The sequence below is a fragment of the Heloderma suspectum genome, chromosome 14, assembly GCF_057233095.1.
Source record: "Heloderma suspectum isolate Gila_16-S chromosome 14, 16-S_ref, whole genome shotgun sequence".
In the NCBI taxonomy this organism is placed as follows: domain Eukaryota; kingdom Metazoa; phylum Chordata; class Lepidosauria; order Squamata; family Helodermatidae; genus Heloderma; species Heloderma suspectum.
In genome coordinates this window covers 7,947,665-7,967,423 of record NC_139471.1, presented here as the reverse complement: position 1 = coordinate 7,967,423, position 19,759 = coordinate 7,947,665, and the positions used below count along the sequence as shown (strand labels likewise).

The window sequence follows — 19,759 nt, the reverse complement described above, 5'->3', positions numbered from 1 at the left end:
ACCCAAAGTTTAACAGAACATGTTTCCACATTGGAATCAGATTTACGGGAATCGATGCTCAAAGCACAAAACAAAATGGCGCTCTGGATTTTTCTCTGTTTCAGAGAAACTAATTCAGCTTGCCTGCCTGCAAGAAAAAAAGTTGCTTACAGGGCAATCCTGTGCACGCTTACTTGGAAGTAAGCCCCACTGTGTTCAGTGGTGCTTACTCACAGGTAAGTGTGCATAGGATTGCAGCCTTAACGATACAATGCTATGTACATTTACTTGGGAGTAAGCCCCTCTGAATACTGTGGGACTTACTACTGAGTAAATATGTATATAATTATTCATTAATTGATTCCCATATACACACACACACACCCCTGTTTCATGTTTTTTATTTTGTAAACCATCTAGAGTTTTTTTTTACCTTTAAAGGTGGTATTAAAATATTTTAAAGAAATAATAATAAATAACAGTCACATCTTATTTCATTGTGAGATTCATGAGGACTGTGGCAACTAAGAAGTAATCAAATATGCTCAAGGGCCTGGTGAGAGAGTCCATGGTCATGGCTATGTTCAGGCTGTTAAAATTATTTACTGCTGGTTGTAAGGAAAAATGCATTCTCATAGAAATCACCTAAGTGGACATGCATGCATAGCTCATGCTTTGGGGCTGGGCAATGTGCTGATAATGTAGCACTCTGGGCTAGGGCTCTGGAATATGAGCCAGCTTGTTACAATGCATGCTTTGTCTTTTGTGGTTTCCTTCTCATCTTTTGCTGCCTGCACAGTACTTCACCCCTTGCCATCCCCATGGTTAAAATAACTTTCATCTGAGCATGCCGATTTACAGCCCACTTCTGGAGGGCTATAAACCAGCCATTTTAATCCAGTGGGGTAGAGACTTGTGTCAGGAATATGCACGCCAGAGACTCTCTGGCTGCAAATGCAAGCCTCTTGTTTGTTTGGCAAACCACATGCAGCCCTCACACCCTCCCGGACAAGCCCCTTTCCCACATATTTGTATGCATTACCAAGATATAGAGCTTTCTCTGATGCACAAAACTTTTTTGTTGTTCATGTCTGTTAATTGCCTACTTGATCCCAAGGTTTTGGGGTGGGTAATGACAAAGAATACAAACAATTAAGCCCTGTTCTTGAAGGAAGCATGGTAGAACAAAAAGAGGGCAACTGAGAAAAGCCAATCTGCTACTGCCATCTTCTGTGAGGCCAGAAGCATTCAAGCAATAGGTTCCCACGTTAGAGTTAGTCACGACACGCTAGAGGGCCATTTGAGAGAGGAGTGGAAGAGGGTGGACCACCACAGGCACCCCACAGTGGCCTGTTGGCAAGTCCCATTACTCCAGCATTCACTCACTTCACACCCCTTTTGCCTGGGGCCAGACATCACCCTTTCGGGGGCCAGATTTGACCCATAGCTCACCGGTTGCTGATCCCTACATTATAGACAAGGCAGGGCCGGCTGACGCACAGGAAGGGTTGTTTCCCATTCATGCCTTACCTAGTGTTAATGGCTGTGTAAATGTCTCCTCAGGAATGGTATATGTTTTCTGACAGTATGAAAACTCTGTTGGGTTTCACATGGCGAGGGTTTAATGCCTCCAGTACACATCAGCTGAATCCAAAGAATGTAAAAAACTGTCTAGCCTAAGCTAGTTTTCCTGCTTCCAACTGATAACATAAAATACCAAGCTTATCCCTTTGCCTTCAGTTAAGCTGTTTAACTCTTGACATGTCACAATTTCTATTTTCCAGATTATCCTTAAGAATTGAACCAGGAAACAGCTCTCCACGACTGGTATCTTCAAAAGAAGATCTTGCAGGTACAAAAAAGCTTATTGGAGATGTTAAAGCTCTACAACATTGCATTACTTAATCCTGCAGTTTCACAAGCTTCCTGCTATAGGTCAGGGCTACTCAACATTTGCTGTCTGAAGACCACCCTGGTGTTTCCTTTCTGTAAAGGCACCCTGATGTCTACATGTGGTCATGACCCACACCTAAGTCTGTTTGTTTTGCTTTCAACAACACATCTCACAGTTCGAGAAACTATTTCTAATTTCTAATTAAGGGTCAGGTTCCACAGTGTCCATGGGGATTTAATGAAATATCTTGGGCAGTTTGTAGCATCCAAAGCTATTGCGCTGAGGCTATGGTTTTTAGAGGGTTTTACTGTATCAGTCTTATCTTAAATTAAGATCAATTGAGAAGAGTTATAACTGACTAAGACATAGATACATACATACATACATACATACATACATAGATCATCTGATTCCCAGGGTGTGTGTGTGTGTGTGTGTGAGAGAGAGAGAGAGAGAGAGAGAGAGAGAGAGTCAATCACCAAAAAGTGGTGATTTTTAACATTCACATGTGAATGCTTTAAAATCCCTGATGGTTGCTTGAGAACAGATTTCTATTTCCCCACTTTTTGAACATACCCAAACGAATTTGGACAATGGCATCAATATTCATGAGAGTATTTCTGATTTTTCAGACATTCGTATTTGTGTGGGATTGTCAGCATTCAGTGATTATTTGTATTTACTAGTGTAACTCAATAATTTGAGTGTTTTACTAGCCAGCAATCTTGGAGTTGTTGTGGCAGTTTTTACATTTTGGGCATTTGCTGCAGAATGTATACAAGATATATAAAGCAGACTATTCATTTTATAAATTTATAATTATAGATTATATATATAATCTAATAATACAAATATATACCTGGAGTTTAAATGCCTATTCTTAGCAAGTCAATTTTCATTAAGACAGACATGCATGTATCAAAACCTTCCATTTGTAAATAGGCAAGTATGTTGGAAAATTGTTAGAAATTTGGACGGATTATTTTGTGTGTTGTGTTGGTGGGTGAGGGAGGGAGGGAGGTATAGAAACCATAATACCTGTAGCAATGTCATCAGTGCAACAAACTTTACATAGTTTATAATGTCATTTCATATAAGTAGTAATTTAATTAAAAAACAGACATTTAATTTAAAATAAATCACACTAGAATTCACTTCTCTATGAGATGTGGGACAAATATTATCTCAAGATGGTAGAAATAGTGGAGCGATTTATGACTATTAATAACAATCTTGTGTGTGTATAGCTAGCATAAGAGAAATCAGAGTTTGCCTTTTAATTTTCTTAATCTGACTGCTTTCTTGGGCCAGGCCAAAGGTTTACATGACCCATCTGTAGGAAAATGACTACATTCATAGGTAGACATTTCACTGGGGGCGGGGAGGGGGGATATCCAATGAACAGCAGTTCTTATTTCAAATTTAATCCCCGGCTTGTAGAAATTAGGGGCGTTGTAAGGAACACATTCGTAATAGTTTGCTTAGTAGAAGTGTCTCTAACTGTACCTAAAACTAATAAATCAACATTTCTTGGGGTCCATATCCAATTTTTTCCCCAAAGGCCATTGCAAAAAGGCTAAGTAGGCTTGCTTGCTAGGCCTAGTAAGAATAACACTGGTCCCAAAGTATCAAACATACATAGAGTGTCTGCATGGGACATTTTGCAGATTCACTGTGTGCTGTTCTCTGCACCAACTACAGTGTAATATTACTATAAGTAATATGTGATATTATATCTTTTTTTAAGCATCTCTGCCCGTACTTCCAGAATCAGGGACTTCCCACAGAATCCTAGAGTTGGGCCTAGGTAGTCAGAATAACATATTTAAGAGTTTCGCTTCTTCTTGACTCCTGTGCCTGATGAAGATTCTTTCGTGTGGTTTGAATAGTTTAAGCCGGACCTTTGATCCAGTCCCCCGCCCCTCTCTCTCACACACACATACAAACACATATACACAGGAAGCCTTCCTTACAACGCCAAGTGTTTCTATGTCTGTGGGCTTGGCTAGAATAGTTTGGCACATGTGCAAAATTAGCTAGACGAGCCCACCTCCTCATCCAGCCTCAGTCACCACATTGGAGACTGCCAGAGACCAGTCCTCCTGGGTGGCATTGCTTCAGAGCCTCTTTGTAGGACTTGTTTCCACTGTGCATCCCACTGGCCTGGACTAGAGATTTTTTTTTAAAAAAAATCTATGGGTATTTAAAGGAACATAACCATGGGATAGAAAATAAATGCTGTCTCTGAACTATGGCAGCTTGATGCCTTTGGGTTTTGATGCAAACATTTATTTATCAACACCTAGCAAGAAATCAGAAAGTAAATCAATCTCTTGACATGCCTCTGTCATTCCCATAAATATTCTTCTTTCGAGGGGGGGGGGGCCTGTCTAGCTGGTTCTTGCATGAAAAATCAGTGTTTTTATAATTGGCTTAGCTTGCAGTGTAAACGTAGCCATGCAGTGTGCAAGTGTTCATACCATTGTAGCTTTGTTCAGTAAACTTAATTAAGTAAACTGTAGCAATATTGATTGATATGTATTTAGCAAATGTTCACTCATCCTTAGGCATTACATTACAGGGCACACCTCTTATACCCGATGTGTTAGGACATGCTGTCATGGTATCCTCTTCTAAAGTATTTTGCTCTTGCAGCAGTGCTAATGATATCCCATTCTATCAGGATTTCCATAGCTTGTTGTAATTACACAATATATGTCTTCAGGGTCTATGCAGCTGAACAAACGTCTATGTCCATGGGGTGTTCCATGCTTAAAATGCAACAGGCAGACTTAGAGTAAAAATTATTCATATGTTACTTCAAGTAAATGGCACGGAAAATACAGTAGAAGATACCTTTAGTTTCCTCTGTTGTTGTTGTTTTCATTTCTATACTGCCCAATAACTAAAGCTCTCTGGGCAGTTCAAAAAAATTACATTTCTCAGGATAATTCTCAGGATAATTGTACATTATTCCTGCTGCAATACATGAAATTGCACTATACTGCAAAGAAAATGGAGGTACAGGAGAAACATCTTGTAAGATGCCACAGACTACACACCATGGTAATGAAATGGCCTGCACTGCCTGAAATAGTCAACATTGCAAAGACAAATCAAGGCTGTAGATACAGTTGCCTGTGATTCATTGCTTGCTCTCCATAAAAGTCTCATGACTAATTTTGCTGAAATTCCTTTTGCTGAAATTAATTCTACTAAATTAATAGTGGAATAATTAATCTATGGAACTGTTCAAACAGTTCAAACAGGCCCAGAGTAAGTGGCCTTTGGATTGTAGCCAGTGTATGTAATTAAAGAAAAATTAATTCTGAATGGTTTCATCTCAACCATCCACTTCCAATGGAAACACCCCCCCCCCCCAAAAGGCATAAGATTCAAAGGGACAAAGAAGACCCTATGCCAGGAGTTGATGAAATCGTGACACACATACATTGGCTTTCTACCTCCGAGGCTGTTATCTGCAAGATGTCTTTCATGACAGCAAGCCCTCATGGTTTAAATCTAGAATTCAAAATGAGTATTGGATTGAAATAATAATTTTCTGCATTGTTGCTGACTCCATTTTCAGTGTTTGCTCATGAGCTTCCGTTTATGTTCCTGAGCTATGTGTGAGTGATTTTACTCCCTATAATTGCCAGTTGGTTGAAGTGTCCAAATTAACTGTACTGTATCCTTTCTCTATGATATGCATGGCAAAGAGGAATGCAGTGTGCACAAGTGTTCCTAATTTCCTAATTCAGAAGTTTGCTTTGGAACATGAGAGGTAGTGTAAGTATGTCTCTAAACCAGACTAAACAAATCAGGACATGCAAACTGATCTAGGAACCATGATCCTAGATTGGCAATTTCTGTTCTAAACTGTCATTGATGCAGCAGCTTTGTGTTTTGCCATATTGACTGGAACAAGTTCTTGCCTTGTGGTGCCCATGTGAGATATGGAAAAGGATTTCACTTGATGGGGTGGGTTGTATGATTTAGTTGTTTAGCTTAATAGAAATCATTTGAACATACTTCTTGCAAAAAAGGGTGAGGGAGATCATTGAATTTAAAAAATGTGTCTGCCTCAGATTTCTACTTTTCGCGTTTTCTGTACAATCTGGGGCTACTTTCAGATGGTCATAATTACTTCACAGCATTACAGAGGTAAGTCATCAATATTATGCAAGAAAAACGTTGTGGCACCTTAAAGACTAGCAGATACACTGTGGACTCAAGTCCACTTTGTCAGATGCATGAAGCGCTGTCCTCAGTTGGAAAGAGCGTGTATAATACACACACACATACATGAGTAGAGGGAAGAAATGTTTATAAACAGTGGAGCCAAAGGCCTGAAGAACAATGGGCTGCAGTAGGTCTATGACATTTATATACAAAGCCCAAATGTATACAAAAGGATGGAATGGTCCATTCACAAGTCTTATCACTGATGATACTAACTTATTAGTTATGCTAATATGTATAGTGAAGGAAAAGAAGCACACAGTTCCAGTTAAGTCCAAATTGAATAGTATCAAATTTGCTGATGAATTCATGCCATCATGCTGGAGCCTCCCCTTGAACTCTTACAAATGTGTTGAAAAGTTCAAAGAGTAACTTCCAAGGCAACAAGAGTGTCCTGGGAGACTGAAACATTCCCCCTGCCACACATGTTCCAGGATGTTGCCATTTTTTATGTCAGTTTGTGCTCATTTGTACTCTTCCATAGAGACTAGCCTGTTTGTCCCATGTAGAAGGGCAGTGCTAGCAATGGGATGGTTTATATTATGTTGGAGGATGTGCAAATGAATGAACCTCTTATGTTACTTATGTTGTCCAGCTTACTTTACTGGTTTCTGTCATCAGTAGATAATGGGAGCAGATATCTGTCCCAGAGTCCAGTCCCTGGGTTAAGTATTAGGTGACTTGTCATTGCTCCTGAGAACCTGTTTTAGATTAGACCGATATTCCTTACTGAAAGGTCATAAACTTCCATAAGCTATAATTCTTCTGGGACAAAAAAGATGAAGAAAATGTCCGAGAAAAGATATATGCAGCTGACATAGGTTGTTTGGCCCTCGCACTGCTACTACTCTGAAATTTGTCAATATCCTGCAGGTTAAATCACCCAGTAATTCATGTTGATTGTTCAGAAATATCTTATGATACGTGTGAATATTATGGTAGCTTGCCATCAAGAAAGCTTCTTCCCACATTTATATCCCCAGGTAAAATCCACTGGGCCAATCTTCATTTAAACCTGCATGTTTTCCCCTCCACAGCTAATAGCAGCTTCAGGAAGGAGATCTGGATCATGGTGCAGCAAGACAACGGGTTAGATCTCCTCCTCCCTATGCCACAGGCTTGATCCAAATCAGGACCCTAAAGCTGCTTTTAAAAAAAGAAAATTTTCTTGGGAGCTCCAAACACAAAGCTCCAGCACAACTTGTTTTTGGCCCACAGTGCTTGTTTATATAAGAGCTGTTCTCAAGTGCATTATAAGAGTTATAATACTTTCAGATTAAATTTTTTCAGTAACTCAGGGAGAAACATTTGAGCTAAATGTCAAAACAGGACCCTTGAGCATAGTTGAATCCAGAATTTCTGGCCTTTGGGACAAGAAGTTTTCTTTTATACATCAGTTTAGGAGATGTGACAGAATTGAATTAAACTGAGTTGCTCCTGAAGAAGGGTTCTGTCCAAACTGTGTGAGCTTTATTATTTCATCATAACAGCCTTCTGGTAGCAGCATCTGCTGTGGCCTGACTTGGCACTCTCCTCCCCTATTTCTTTTTTATTATTATTATTTTATGTCATAGCTCTGTTTAGGCTGGCCACAGTGGCCTTTGAAAATGCTCCTGTAGCTCCTTTCTCCCATTAGATTTTCCATCCGAGGATAGAAATGCCGTTTTGACAGACTCCCAACCAACTGTTGGTCCTTGCTCAGCTGGAAAGCTCTAATCTGCTGCCAGAAAGACAATGGATGCCATCAGTTTTCTTAAGGTGCCTCTGTGTATTTGTAGCGCCCGCTAAATGACCAGCACTAATATATATAGTTAAAATATAGTTAAACTGAATCCAGGACTGGACATTTGTGAAGATTACATGCATTCCTGAAGCAAGCTGTTTAAGCAGAGTTGCTTGTGTGGTATGATACTGAGAACAACTAATTAAATAGAAAGGATTCAGCTAGCTCTTACCCTAGTAACAAAAACTTTCAGTGTGGTCAGATATTTTATAGCTGGAGTTGAAGCAGACACTTTTTTAAGGTGTTCCAAGACATTTCGATTAGAAATCCCTATTTTTAACTGTTCATAACTTCCCCAAAGTTCATGCTAAAATCTTCTATCGGGCTTATCTCAGTCACTGCTGAAAATGAGGGAGAGGAGAAAATATTTGTTTTCCCCCAACTGTCTTTATTGCCACCATGCTTTGGGTTATAGATTTGCAATGTGAGTCAGCGTGTCATAAGAATATAAGAACATAAGAAGAGCCATGCTAGTCCATCTAGGCCAACATTCTGTTCACACAGCGGCCAACCAGCTGCCAACGGGAAACCCACAAGCAGGACATAAGTGCAACAGCACCTTCCTGCCCAAGTTCCCCAGCAACTAGTGTACATAGGCATACTGCCTCTGATACTGGACGTAGCATATAGCCATCAGGACTAATAGCCATTGATAGCTTTATCCTCCATAAATTTGTGCAATCCCCTTCTAAAGCCATCCAAACTGGTTGCCATCACTCCATCTTGTGGAGATGTATTCCATAGTTTAACTGTGTGCTGCGTGAAGAAGTTCTTCCTTTTATCTCTCCTGAATCTCCCACCAATCAGTTTCCCTATCCACTTTCTCCACACCATGCATAATTTTGTACACCTTTATCATGTCTGCCTTTACTTGCCTTTTTTTGTAAGCTAAACAATCCCAGATGTTGTCACCTTTCCTCATAGGGGAGTTGCTCCAGCCCCTTAATAATTTTAGTTGCCCTTTTCTGCCCTTTTCCCAACTACAGTATCCTTTTTTAGGTGTAGTGACCAGAACTGTACACAGTATTCTAAGTGTGGTCACACGATAGGTTTGTATAAGGGGAGTATGATCTTGGCGGTTTTATTTGCAGTTCCTTTCCTAATTATGCCTAACATGTATTTTGCCTTTTTCACAGCTGCCACACACTGGGTTGCCATTTTTATTGTGCTGTCCACCACAACCCCAAGATAGGTTTCTTGGTCAGTCACCACTAGCTCAGCTCCCATCAGCTTATACTTGAAGTTGGGATTTTTTACCCCAACATGCATTAATTTACACTTGCTTACATTGAACTGCATTTACCATTTGTGATGCCCATTTTCCCAGTCTTAACCCTAACTCTTTTGGAGCTCCTTGCAATTCCTTTTTGTTTTAGCCACTCTAAATAATTTGGTGTCATCAGCAAACGTGGCCACTTCACTGCTCACTCTACAGCTTTCTTCACACAGAGCTTTTATCCTGCAATTGAGATTGCTCCTTCACGGAAGTTTGCGGGCTCTTTAAATGACGCCTTGTCCCTCCAGGGCGTCTCCTGCACTAAATGCCCTTTGTTCCATTTTTAAATAGATCGCAGATAATGAGCTATCAAACGTTGTGTTCCACTTGAGTTTCCTCTGTGTAAAGAGTAAAAGCGGCAAGAAGAGGAGCGAGATCAATGAAAGATAATGGAAGACTCAGATACAGGGAGAAGGAGGGGGAAAGGAAGTGGGTGAAAGAGGGAGTCGTTGTGATCCTGCATTTACAACAGAAGCAGAAAGCCCCATTTTAAATGCAGGATTTTAGGCTGGTGTAGAGATGCCCCTAATTCCAGTTCATTTATGAATAAGTTGAAAAGCATTGGTCCCAATACAGATCCCTGTGGGACCCCACTGTTTACATCCCTCCAGTGGGAGAATTTGCCATTTATCCCTACTCTCTGCTTTCTGTTCTTTAACCAATTACTGATCCATAAGAGGACCTCTCCTCTTATTCCATGACTGCTAAGTTTGCTCAGGAGTCTTTGGTGAGGGACTTTGTCAAAAGCATTTTGGAAGTCCAAGTAAACAATGTCAAACAGATCATCCCTGCCCACATGTTTACTGACGCTCTGAAAGAACTCTAAAAGGTTAGTGAGACAGGACTTACATTTGCGGAAGCTATGTTGATTCTTTTTCAGCAAGGCTATGTTGATTCTTTTTCTTTCTATATGCTTGCTAGTTTTATATTTAATAATACTTTAAACCAATTTACCCGGAACAGATGTTAAACTAACTGGCCTGTAGTTTTCCAGATCCCCCCCCCCGATCCCTTTTTAAAAATTGTTATTGCATTGGTCATTCTCGGGTCCTCTGGTACAGAGGATGATCTTAGGGACACATTACATATTTTTCTTAGAAGATCAACAATTTCATATTTGAGTTCATGAACCTATCCATACCACAGTTTAGCATCCGAGACCCATGTCCCGGTGCCTCCTTTAAGGAAGGCTTGGAAGGCGACAACAAGGGAGAGGGCGTTCTCAGTGGTGGCCCCCCAATTATGTAATGATCTTGATGAGGCCTGCCTGTCACCAACATCGTTATCTTTTTGGCTCCACTTTTCTCTCAGACATAAAAATGATGAATTTTTAATCACATCTTGGATTTGTCTTATGGTTGACTGTTTAAAATTGTGTTTGGATATACGTTGCCTGTGTGTGTGTTGTCTGTTTATGTTTTTATGTAAATAGTTTTACACTTTATGTAATGTATTTAAAGGGTTTTAATCTTTGTAAACTTTCCAGAGAGCTTCGGCTATGGGACAGTAAAGAAATGTAATAAATAAAATAATAATTAATAATTTAAGAACTCTAGGATGGATACCATCTGGGCCCAGTGACTTATTAACTTTCAACTTGTCAAAAAGGTTGAGAACTTCATCTTTTGTCATCACTGTTTGCCTCAATTCCTCAGACTCCTTTCCTGAAAACACCAGTTCAGGCACTTCCTATATGAAAAGAATTCATTCAGCTTCTCTGCATTTTCCTTATCCTTCTTTAGTATTCCTTGTCCACTGCCTCCCTAGCTGGTTTCCTGCTTCTGATATATTTAAAGGATTCTTTACTGTTGGCTTTGATAGCAATATGCTCCTCAAAATGCTTTTTTTGTATCTCTTATTGTCTGCTTGCATCTCCTTTGTGCAAGCTTGTGCTCCCTTTTGTTTTCCTCATTCGAGCAAGACTTCCATTTTCTGAAGGAAGCCTTCTTTTCTCTAATAACTTCCTCGACTCTGCTCGTTAACCATGCTAGACTTGGCGCTACCTTTCTTAACCTGTCTTATACATTCCAGCTGAGCTTCTATTATTGTGGTTTTGAGTAACCTCCAAGCATTATGAAGGGATTTAATCTTCTTGACTCCCCTTTTCAACTTCCTTTTTACCAGTTCTCTCATTTTAGAGAAGTTTCCTCTTTTGAAGTCAAATGTGACTGTGTTGGCCTTCCTTGGCAATTTCCCACTTAAATATATATTAAATCTGATAGCACTGTGGTCACTGTTCCCAATTGGTTCAACAACATTTACATCTCATACTAGGTCCTGGGCAACACCACCTAGGATTAAATACAGGGTCACCTGCCCCTGGTCAATTCCATGACCAACTGTTCTAGGGCACAGACATTTGAGGCATTGAGAAATGTTACCTCTTTGTTGTGACCGGAAAAAGCATTTCTCCAGTCAATGTGGGGGTAATTGAAATCACCCCTTATTACAACCCTTCTCATTTGGAGACCTCCTTGATTTTGTTTTCCATCTCAAGATCATCCTGAGCATTCTGCTCTGGGGGATGATAGCACGTTCCTAGTACTAAATTAGTTTTGGAGCCTGATATTGTCACCCACAGTGCTTCTGTGGAAAAGTCTGCCCTTTTAGGTTTTCTAGTCTGCTAGACACTATACCCTCTTAAAAAAAATCCAAATAAAAGTTTTTAGAAATGTTACAAGTATTGGATCTTACAAGTGATTAGCAAATGATAAATCATTCATGTTCTATTTTGCAAGTAAAGAGAAAACAATTACCTACTTGTCAGATATAAGGTGCAAACTATACTGCCTCATAATAGCCCTAATAGTAGGTACCGTTTTAAACAGGACAGTACCGTTTTTTTCATATTTCCCGACCATCCCGTCATTTTAATTTAAATGTCAATTTTGTCCCATTTTCAATTTTTTGTAAAAAACTGAACGTGTTTATCATAAGGCTCTATGCTAATCAATGCATGCAGTAAAACTACCGGTGTGATGAAAGAGGAAGTTCCATTTACTTTATCCAGTCAGGGCCAGGCTTCTTGAGCTAGCAACGATCAGATGCCGCCCCCTTGCTTGTCTGCAGTGGCGGGGAATTCAAGGGGCATTCGCTAAGCCCCATTCAGCGTGTAGGAGCCAGGAGGGTGAGTCTTACTGTTATTTCTACCATCATTCTGCCCATCGAGATTCTTTCTGCCCTACATTCAGTTTGATTCGGACTTTTCAGACTCATATTTCGGTTCAACAGGCTGTTAGCTATTTTTTTATTACAGCGGAACTCTCTGGTGGGACATTAGCATATACCAGCTTGTGATAGTAGTCGGGGTGTTCATTCCTTTTTTTTCCTTTTTGGTGTACGTTTATGATTTTTTGCGGTCTGGCCACTGCAGTCCTGCATTAGAGTGTTCAGTGTGGTATGCCATACAGATTTGTTTACTGCTCATGTGGTATTTTATAAGTATTTTATATATGTATATTTATGAGTGGTTTTTTGTGTGTATATGCAATAAATTAGGGTTATTCATTTGCGCCCCTTTCCATGTTCTTTTGCAGTAAGTTTAGGTTGTTTTTCATGAATACGGAATATTACATAACCCCGTCCCATTTTTGCCATCCCAATATCCCATTTTTGTCTCAAGGAAATATGGTCAGCCTACCTAATAGAGAATGTGGGCTGTCACTTTCTCACACTTTATTAGACTAGTACATAATAAAGGAGGTCCATTTTTCAACAAAATAATCATATAACCCTCTAACTTCCCTCACTCTGATCAACTGATTACTATGCCCTCTTTGACATACAGAGAAACACCTCCTCCAGTATGCCTCCTATGGAGTTTATTTCCAGAGATGACCATATCCCACTGGTGCTGTCCATTCCACCAGGTTTCTGTAATTCCCACCATATCTAGGTTCTCCTTTAAAACCAGGCACTCCAACTCTCCCATTTTGGCTCAAAGGCTTCTAGCATTTGTAAAGAAACACCTATACACAGTGTCCCTCCCCAGATGTCTCTGCCATGTGCATCGTCTGCTATGGCACTTAGTCGTCTTTGACTGGCTATCATGTTTCACTATATGCTCATGGCCCATTTCCTCCCTTTCTACATTTGGGCTATCAGAAACATTTTCATCCTCATCCCCTAGGGATGATTCAGTCCGAACTGGATGCTTCCCAGCTCCTGTTAGTTTTCCCCCAGGGTTCAGTTTAAAAGCTGCTCTGCAGCCTTTTTTATGTTTACCACCGTTTGGTTCCATTCTGGTTACATTTTGGTTCAGATGGAGCCCGCCCCTCTTGTACAAGCCTGGCTTGTCCCAAAATGTTCCCCAGTGCTTGACAAATCTGAGCCCTTCCTTCCTACACCATTCTTTCATCCACACGTTGAGATTCCTCAGCTTTGCCTGTCTAGCTCACCCTGCAGATGGAACAGGTAGCGTTTCAGCGAAAGCTACCTTGGTGGTCCTGGATTTCAACCTTCTCCCTAGCAGCCTAAATTTGGCTTCCAGGACCTCACAACTACATTTCCCCACATCCTTGGTAGTGACATGGACCACGACCACTGATTCCACTCCAGCACTATCTACAAAGCTATCTAGATGGCGCATGATATCCACAACCTTCGCACCAGGCAGGCAAATTACCATACGGTCTACGCACCCATCACAAACCCAACTGTCTGTGTGTCTAATAGTTGAATCTCCCACTACCACAACCCCCTGACCCCCAGAGACACATCCTCGGCACAAGAGGATATTTGCCCAACTTCCGAGGAATGGATCCCTTCTAAGGGATCGTTTTCCTCTTCCTCAGAATGATGCATTCCTTCCCCAAGACTCCCCATTCTCTGTGACAGCGGAGGAGCTGTCACCCAGGGATTGGGACAGGAAGGAGGTTTGTCATGCCATCCAAAACTGGGCAGCAGGGCTTGTTTAAGGGGTAAACAACCCTCAGGTAACCCTACAACAGACCATGGGTTATCACATCAGGATGTTGGACTCAGTGAGCTTTATTGAGCTCAATAAGTTTCATTTTCTGTTGTAATGCCACAATCCTATACATGTTTATGAATCCAAAGGTGACAGTCCTATGCACACTTACTTGGGAGTAAGTTCGATTAGTTTTGTTGGGACTTTCCCATGAGCAAACGTGTATAGGATCAAACTGCATGTCTATAACTTCTGTGTGAGGTTCATTTATTTCTAGTGTAAGCTAAAATTCTTTTGACCTTTACACGAGGTTGATAACCTCACAGAATCTGCATCTTCAACAATACAAGTAATGGCTGGAAAATTTGAGGGTTTAAAATCTTTCCCCATATTACAAGCTGCCACACTTTACAGACATGGCATAGGAATTTTGTGTTGTGCTAATTACTGGGTCACCATGATCAGTTAGGTGAGTGGCAACTTCTTTGAGTCAACTATAGTGAAGTCTATAGGCTAGTTGTCTGATGACTGTAAAGTTAAGGGCTGTTGTTCAAACCCTGATAACCGCCTTCAGCACAAGACAGCATTCAACCCTCTAAATATAATTCCATGGAAATGTGATTTTCTTCTCAGTGTCCTGTACCTGTGTGAGGCTCAATGAAAACAGCTTTATTCGCTACTATTTTTTGGCTTTGAAATGTTGGTGAAAACCAGCTGCGTGCCTATTTGCCAGCAAGCTTTCCATAAATCAGACCAAGTAGTGGACAAGGGACAAAACTACTTCTCATAACAGAGTAGTTTTTATACTAGTGGCTGGTATTCCATTTTTTCTGCCACCTTCTAGGCTAAATACTGAATGTTTCTCATAGAGTAAAGTCAGCCCCTTCTTATAGTTCATGAGTAGTAACTTTCAGGGTTGCACCAACTACCTAAGATTCTAAAAGTTACAGAACTCTCTTGGCGGGGATTTTAAGTTCTTTCATTCTGTCACAGAAGCTTGAGGACTGAGAGAGAATACGTATTTGGAGTCTTGGACATCATTTAAACATTTCAGCTGGTCATATTTTCCAATCAAGTGCCTATGATGAAAAAAGCCATCTGTGTTCCTGTGTCGTAGACTAAAAGATGTCCAATATGAGCACAGCAGCCAGCAGATGGATTGTTTTGGAACATACACTTCAATAATTTTTCCCAGAGAATGTTTTAACATAATACAGAGGAGAATTTGTATAAGTTCCCAGCATCTGATAGCCCTTAAATGTAGAGGAGTGTTAAAGAATTGTTCTCACTGTTGAAACTTCACAAGCAGATTTCCAGCAGATTTCCATGTTCCTCAGCAGTGCATATAGGTCATAACACAATAATACTCTTTTCTTAAAATGATAATGGTTTCCTTAAATCCTCCCAAAATTTAAAGAAACCATTACTGTAAGAAAACAGTAATGCCCACTTCATACATGTTGTTTTCTTACACAGAGATAATCTCAGTGTAGATAAAACTGTTTCACTTGCTACATGTTTTTTGAGTATTTCGGTACGAAAACATGGGTTAGAAAGCCAGTGTCTGCATCAGCTTCAGAGTCCATGTCCTTGTGACAAAATAAACATCCACGCCACATTTAACAAAAGACATTGTATACTTTATTTCCTTCATGGAGATTATCTCCGGATGCTTCTAGATGGAGGGCTCCTAGCACTACCTATTACCAAGGCACTGTGTGGATTTTCTGCAGTAAGGGGGAAAAAAGGAAGAAATGGTGTGAAAGCACAAGAAGTTTACGAGTAGAAGATGACAGGTGTATCCAGACAAAGATTTTTGGTGCCATTGCCTTGCCTTATTCATGGAATTTTATGGGAGCTCCGGGCAACGTCTTCCACTTACAGCTCTCCAGTGTTTTCCCATCACTTGTTCAGTTTCCTTACTATGGAAAATCTGTTAAGGAAAAAGAGATGGAATTACTGCACAATGCCTTTTGGATGGTTAGCACTAGGAACCCTCTGCCTGGAAGCACCTGAAGTCATCTGGAACTCCCGTAGAATTCTGCAAATGAGGCAGGGCAGTGGTGCTGTAAAAGCCTCATCTGGAAGCACCCTCACTGTGGGTAAAACGTTTATTTATGTTTGGTATTGTTAGGCCACTTTTTAAGGTATAGCCCTCACAAGGTGGTGTATACCAGGGGTGGACAGAAGGTAGATCTCCAAGTGTTTTGGACTTCAACTCCCAGCATTCCTGACCATTGGCCATGCTGGCAGGGGCTTATGGGAGTTGAAGTCCAAAAATCTGGAGAACTACCTTCTGCCAACTCTTGCTGTACACAACCAAAATATGATACATTAAAATACATTAATCACCAAACTATAATTCAAAATAATTCAAAATTTATAGGACAGTAGCTTAGAGTCTTAGGCCTCAACCAGCCAGGATTTTGTTATGTACACAAGCAGAAAAACCTGAGTGAAACCTTGGGTTCAGACGCTCCCCCTTCCCCTTTTCTCCTTCCACACAGCCAGGAGGAAGAATAAACCAGCATTTAGTTTCACCTTCCCTGATTCCTGACATGTTACATACCAACAAAGAACTGTGGTTTAAAACAAACTCCATAAATTGCTAAAAAAAAGAAGAAGCCAACAATAAACCCTGGATTGTTTTGCTGGCTCATCTGTTTTAAAACCACAATTGTACATAAGCTGGAAATTGGGTTAAGTGAAACTAAATGCTGATTTATTCCTCCTCGCAGCTGTGGAAGGGGAGCACATGAGCAAAGTTTGGTTCAGGCTCGGATAGTCTCGTATACATAATGCAAAATCCTGGCTTAATATTACATGTGAACACAGCGACTAAGACAGCTCAGAGTCTCAAAGAATCAGCAAAACAAAACACTGATTAGGGAAAGGCAGCCCAGAACAGTCAATTTTTAAGGCCTGTTTGTAAAGCATTCCTCAGGTTGGACTATTAGGTCTGTCCAGTGTTTGACCCGTGAACTTCCAAGAGCTTCTCTGGGAGGATTGTCCATTGCCTCATATAATTACATATAGGGAAAGGAAGGACTCAGCTGAGCAGATTCTCTTCTTTTCAAGGCAGTGCTCCAGCCATAAATAGATGCTTTTGTTTCTTGAATTTCTTCAGGCTAAACTCTGTGAAACCACATCACTGTTGAGGTCCCATAATGCTTCCAGACAAGAGCATTCTCGCTTCTATTACCACTGTGAATGCAGAAGAGCAGCTCCCTCAAGTCAGAGGAATTACATTACTGTAATGAGGTGGAAATTGGCCCAGTCATGCTCAATATGTCTGGCCCAGGAAAGAGCTTCAACAAATATATTTCATTAAAATTAAGCTACACAAGAGTTAAAAGGGGCCGGGGGGGGGGGGGAATCTGAAAAGAGAACAAGTTATAAAGATGTTTGTACATGTGTATGCCTTTGGCCAGTCAGGGTGCTACACTGGTGATGTAATCTGCATGGAACTTCCTTCATTTTGGATTCAAAGGAAAGCATCATTTTCCACGTAAACAATTAGTCTGACATTTAGTTATGCAGTTTGTTTTAGATGTAGCCATGGTTACTAGTAAATAGTTTTGTTTGGGATGTTTTAATAGCTGATCATTTACTGCAAGCCAGAAGTGCCGAACTCTCTTCAGTGTCCTTTGTCTTGGTCTCATGGCTTTGAAACTTCTTTTCTAGTGGTCATAAAGAAGACAGCAACAGAACTACTATTGTAACCTTTCCTCCCCTATCCCAGGAACTGAGAATATTAGGTACACTTTACCCTTTTAATTTCAGTATGACTTCCTAATCCTCCCATTCCTCACAGATGCAAAAGGCGATTTGATTTCTTCGCTTTGCCTTGGGCTTTGGAATATTTTTTATCTGTTCACAAATTGTTGGCCTTACTGAGAAAGCAATTGCTTTATAAAATGGCAGAACAGAGTTGCCCGGAGATAAATAGATGGGCTTCCCTTCCTTACATGAACTGTTCTCAGTAATGTACTGATCAGTTCTTGAAAGCTGAACTCCTACAGATTTTATGAACCTATAATAAATATGGGATTCAAAGTTTTGAAAAGTGTTCAAACAGGGCACTGGGCACTATATGGTCTGTATAGTGACCTGTGGTGGGCATATCTGTCATGCACACCTAATCTACTTGCAGGGGGCTTTTTGTGAAGTCTTGCTTTAAAGAAAACTCTTCCAGCCCTAAGTTTGCAGTTAATTTCAGGAAAGAATGTGAAAACAAGGTGTTTTATTTAGAACAATTGATGCAAAGCTAAATACTCTGTACACAATTTAGTTTTAATAGCTTTTTGCCATCTATACTGTCTTGTTTGCATGTGATAGCTACACTATCACATTTTGCTTCATTATTTAAATGTGCAGTGGTTCCTGTAGTGATGCCACCACACCTATCACCCAACGTCTTCTAGGATAGCATCCTATCATGGGATTGGCTGATCATACATTAACTACCCACTAAAATGATGCGAGGAAAGCATTAATAGTCCCTGTGTTTCAAAACAAATGCATTGTTTATTCAAAATCCACCCCTCAATTTCAGTTCTACCTTACAACATTAAAAGCAGCCCCTAATTTTTCATATATTGTTTGTTCCCTGGGGGATACCACCCATAAGATTATTCAATCTATTTTGGGGGGTAGGGATCTTTGATATCACTCTATTAGTAGAAAAGCCAGAATTGTGATTTAAAGGTAACTGCAACAAAAACAAGTAATAAAACACATTCATGACTTTAAAATACATTAATAAAGTGTAGCAATGGTCAAACCCTGCCATCTGAACCCTGCTTTTACTTTTTTGTCTGTAATTCTCCATGTCATATACCTGATCTTTTGGACAGTATCATTTAGCAGATTTTAAAAGTGCATGGATCCGGGAGACTGTTTCCTTTCATCCGCATTAGAGTAGACTGCAAGGAAAACGCTGCTCAAACTGGCCCTGGTTAGGCTGTGTTTATTGCAGGGACAATAACAGCACTCAGTGTGCAAAACTAATTGGAATGAGCCATGTGCCAGCATTAAATTATCTAGATACGGAGAAGGGAAATAATACATTGTTTAGATGTGTTATTGCATTCCTGGGTTTACACATGTTTTTTCTTCACCATTACTAAAAGTAATAATGCTGACTTAGTTTTCACATTTCTGCTTATTAGAAGCTGATTCTAAATTCTTCAAATGTATCTTCATTTAACAAGGGAAGGGGTTAACAAATATGAATATGACATTGTATAGTAAATGGGAAAATAAGACCCCCTCACCACTACCACTTCTGAATGTCACATAAATGCAAGAGGAAGATGCCTTTCCTTTAGGGATGCCTGTCGCTTGGAATTCCGGCCCTTTGGGGACTTGACAGACTTCCACTGCCTGCCCAACTCAGCTTGCATTTGTGAGCTGAGCCACAGGTTTTTCCGCAAACTCTGGGGACCTTTTCCATATTTTCTTTTTGGTGATGGCCCCAATTTGCGCAAATGGGGATTTGCACAATTTGCAACCAATATTTGTGTAATTTGCACAAATGCAAATTTGTGGAAATAAAAAACATGGAAGATCTGCTAATTGGCCTGACTCGCTGCAGACCAAGTTGGGCCAGTTAGTGGAAAATGGATCAAAGACTGGGGAGTGGGTGGGCTGAGCCGATGAAAAGTTGTCGACCTC

The 19,759-nt window shown here is 40.3% G+C and overlaps 1 protein-coding gene across 3 annotated transcripts in view; it reads left to right on the top strand.

Moving 5' to 3' along the window:
• The window catches only part of RALGPS1 (Ral GEF with PH domain and SH3 binding motif 1), a 310,289-nt gene that overhangs the window by 255,610 nt on the left and 34,920 nt on the right, over window positions 1–19,759 (top strand). For all 3 annotated transcript variants that reach the window (XM_084821508.1, XM_084821507.1, XM_084821506.1), the window contains exon 12: window positions 1,764–1,831. In XM_084821508.1, the coding sequence (XP_084677634.1) occupies window positions 1,764–1,831 (68 nt within the window). The remainder of the gene's footprint in view (window positions 1–1,763; window positions 1,832–19,759) is intronic.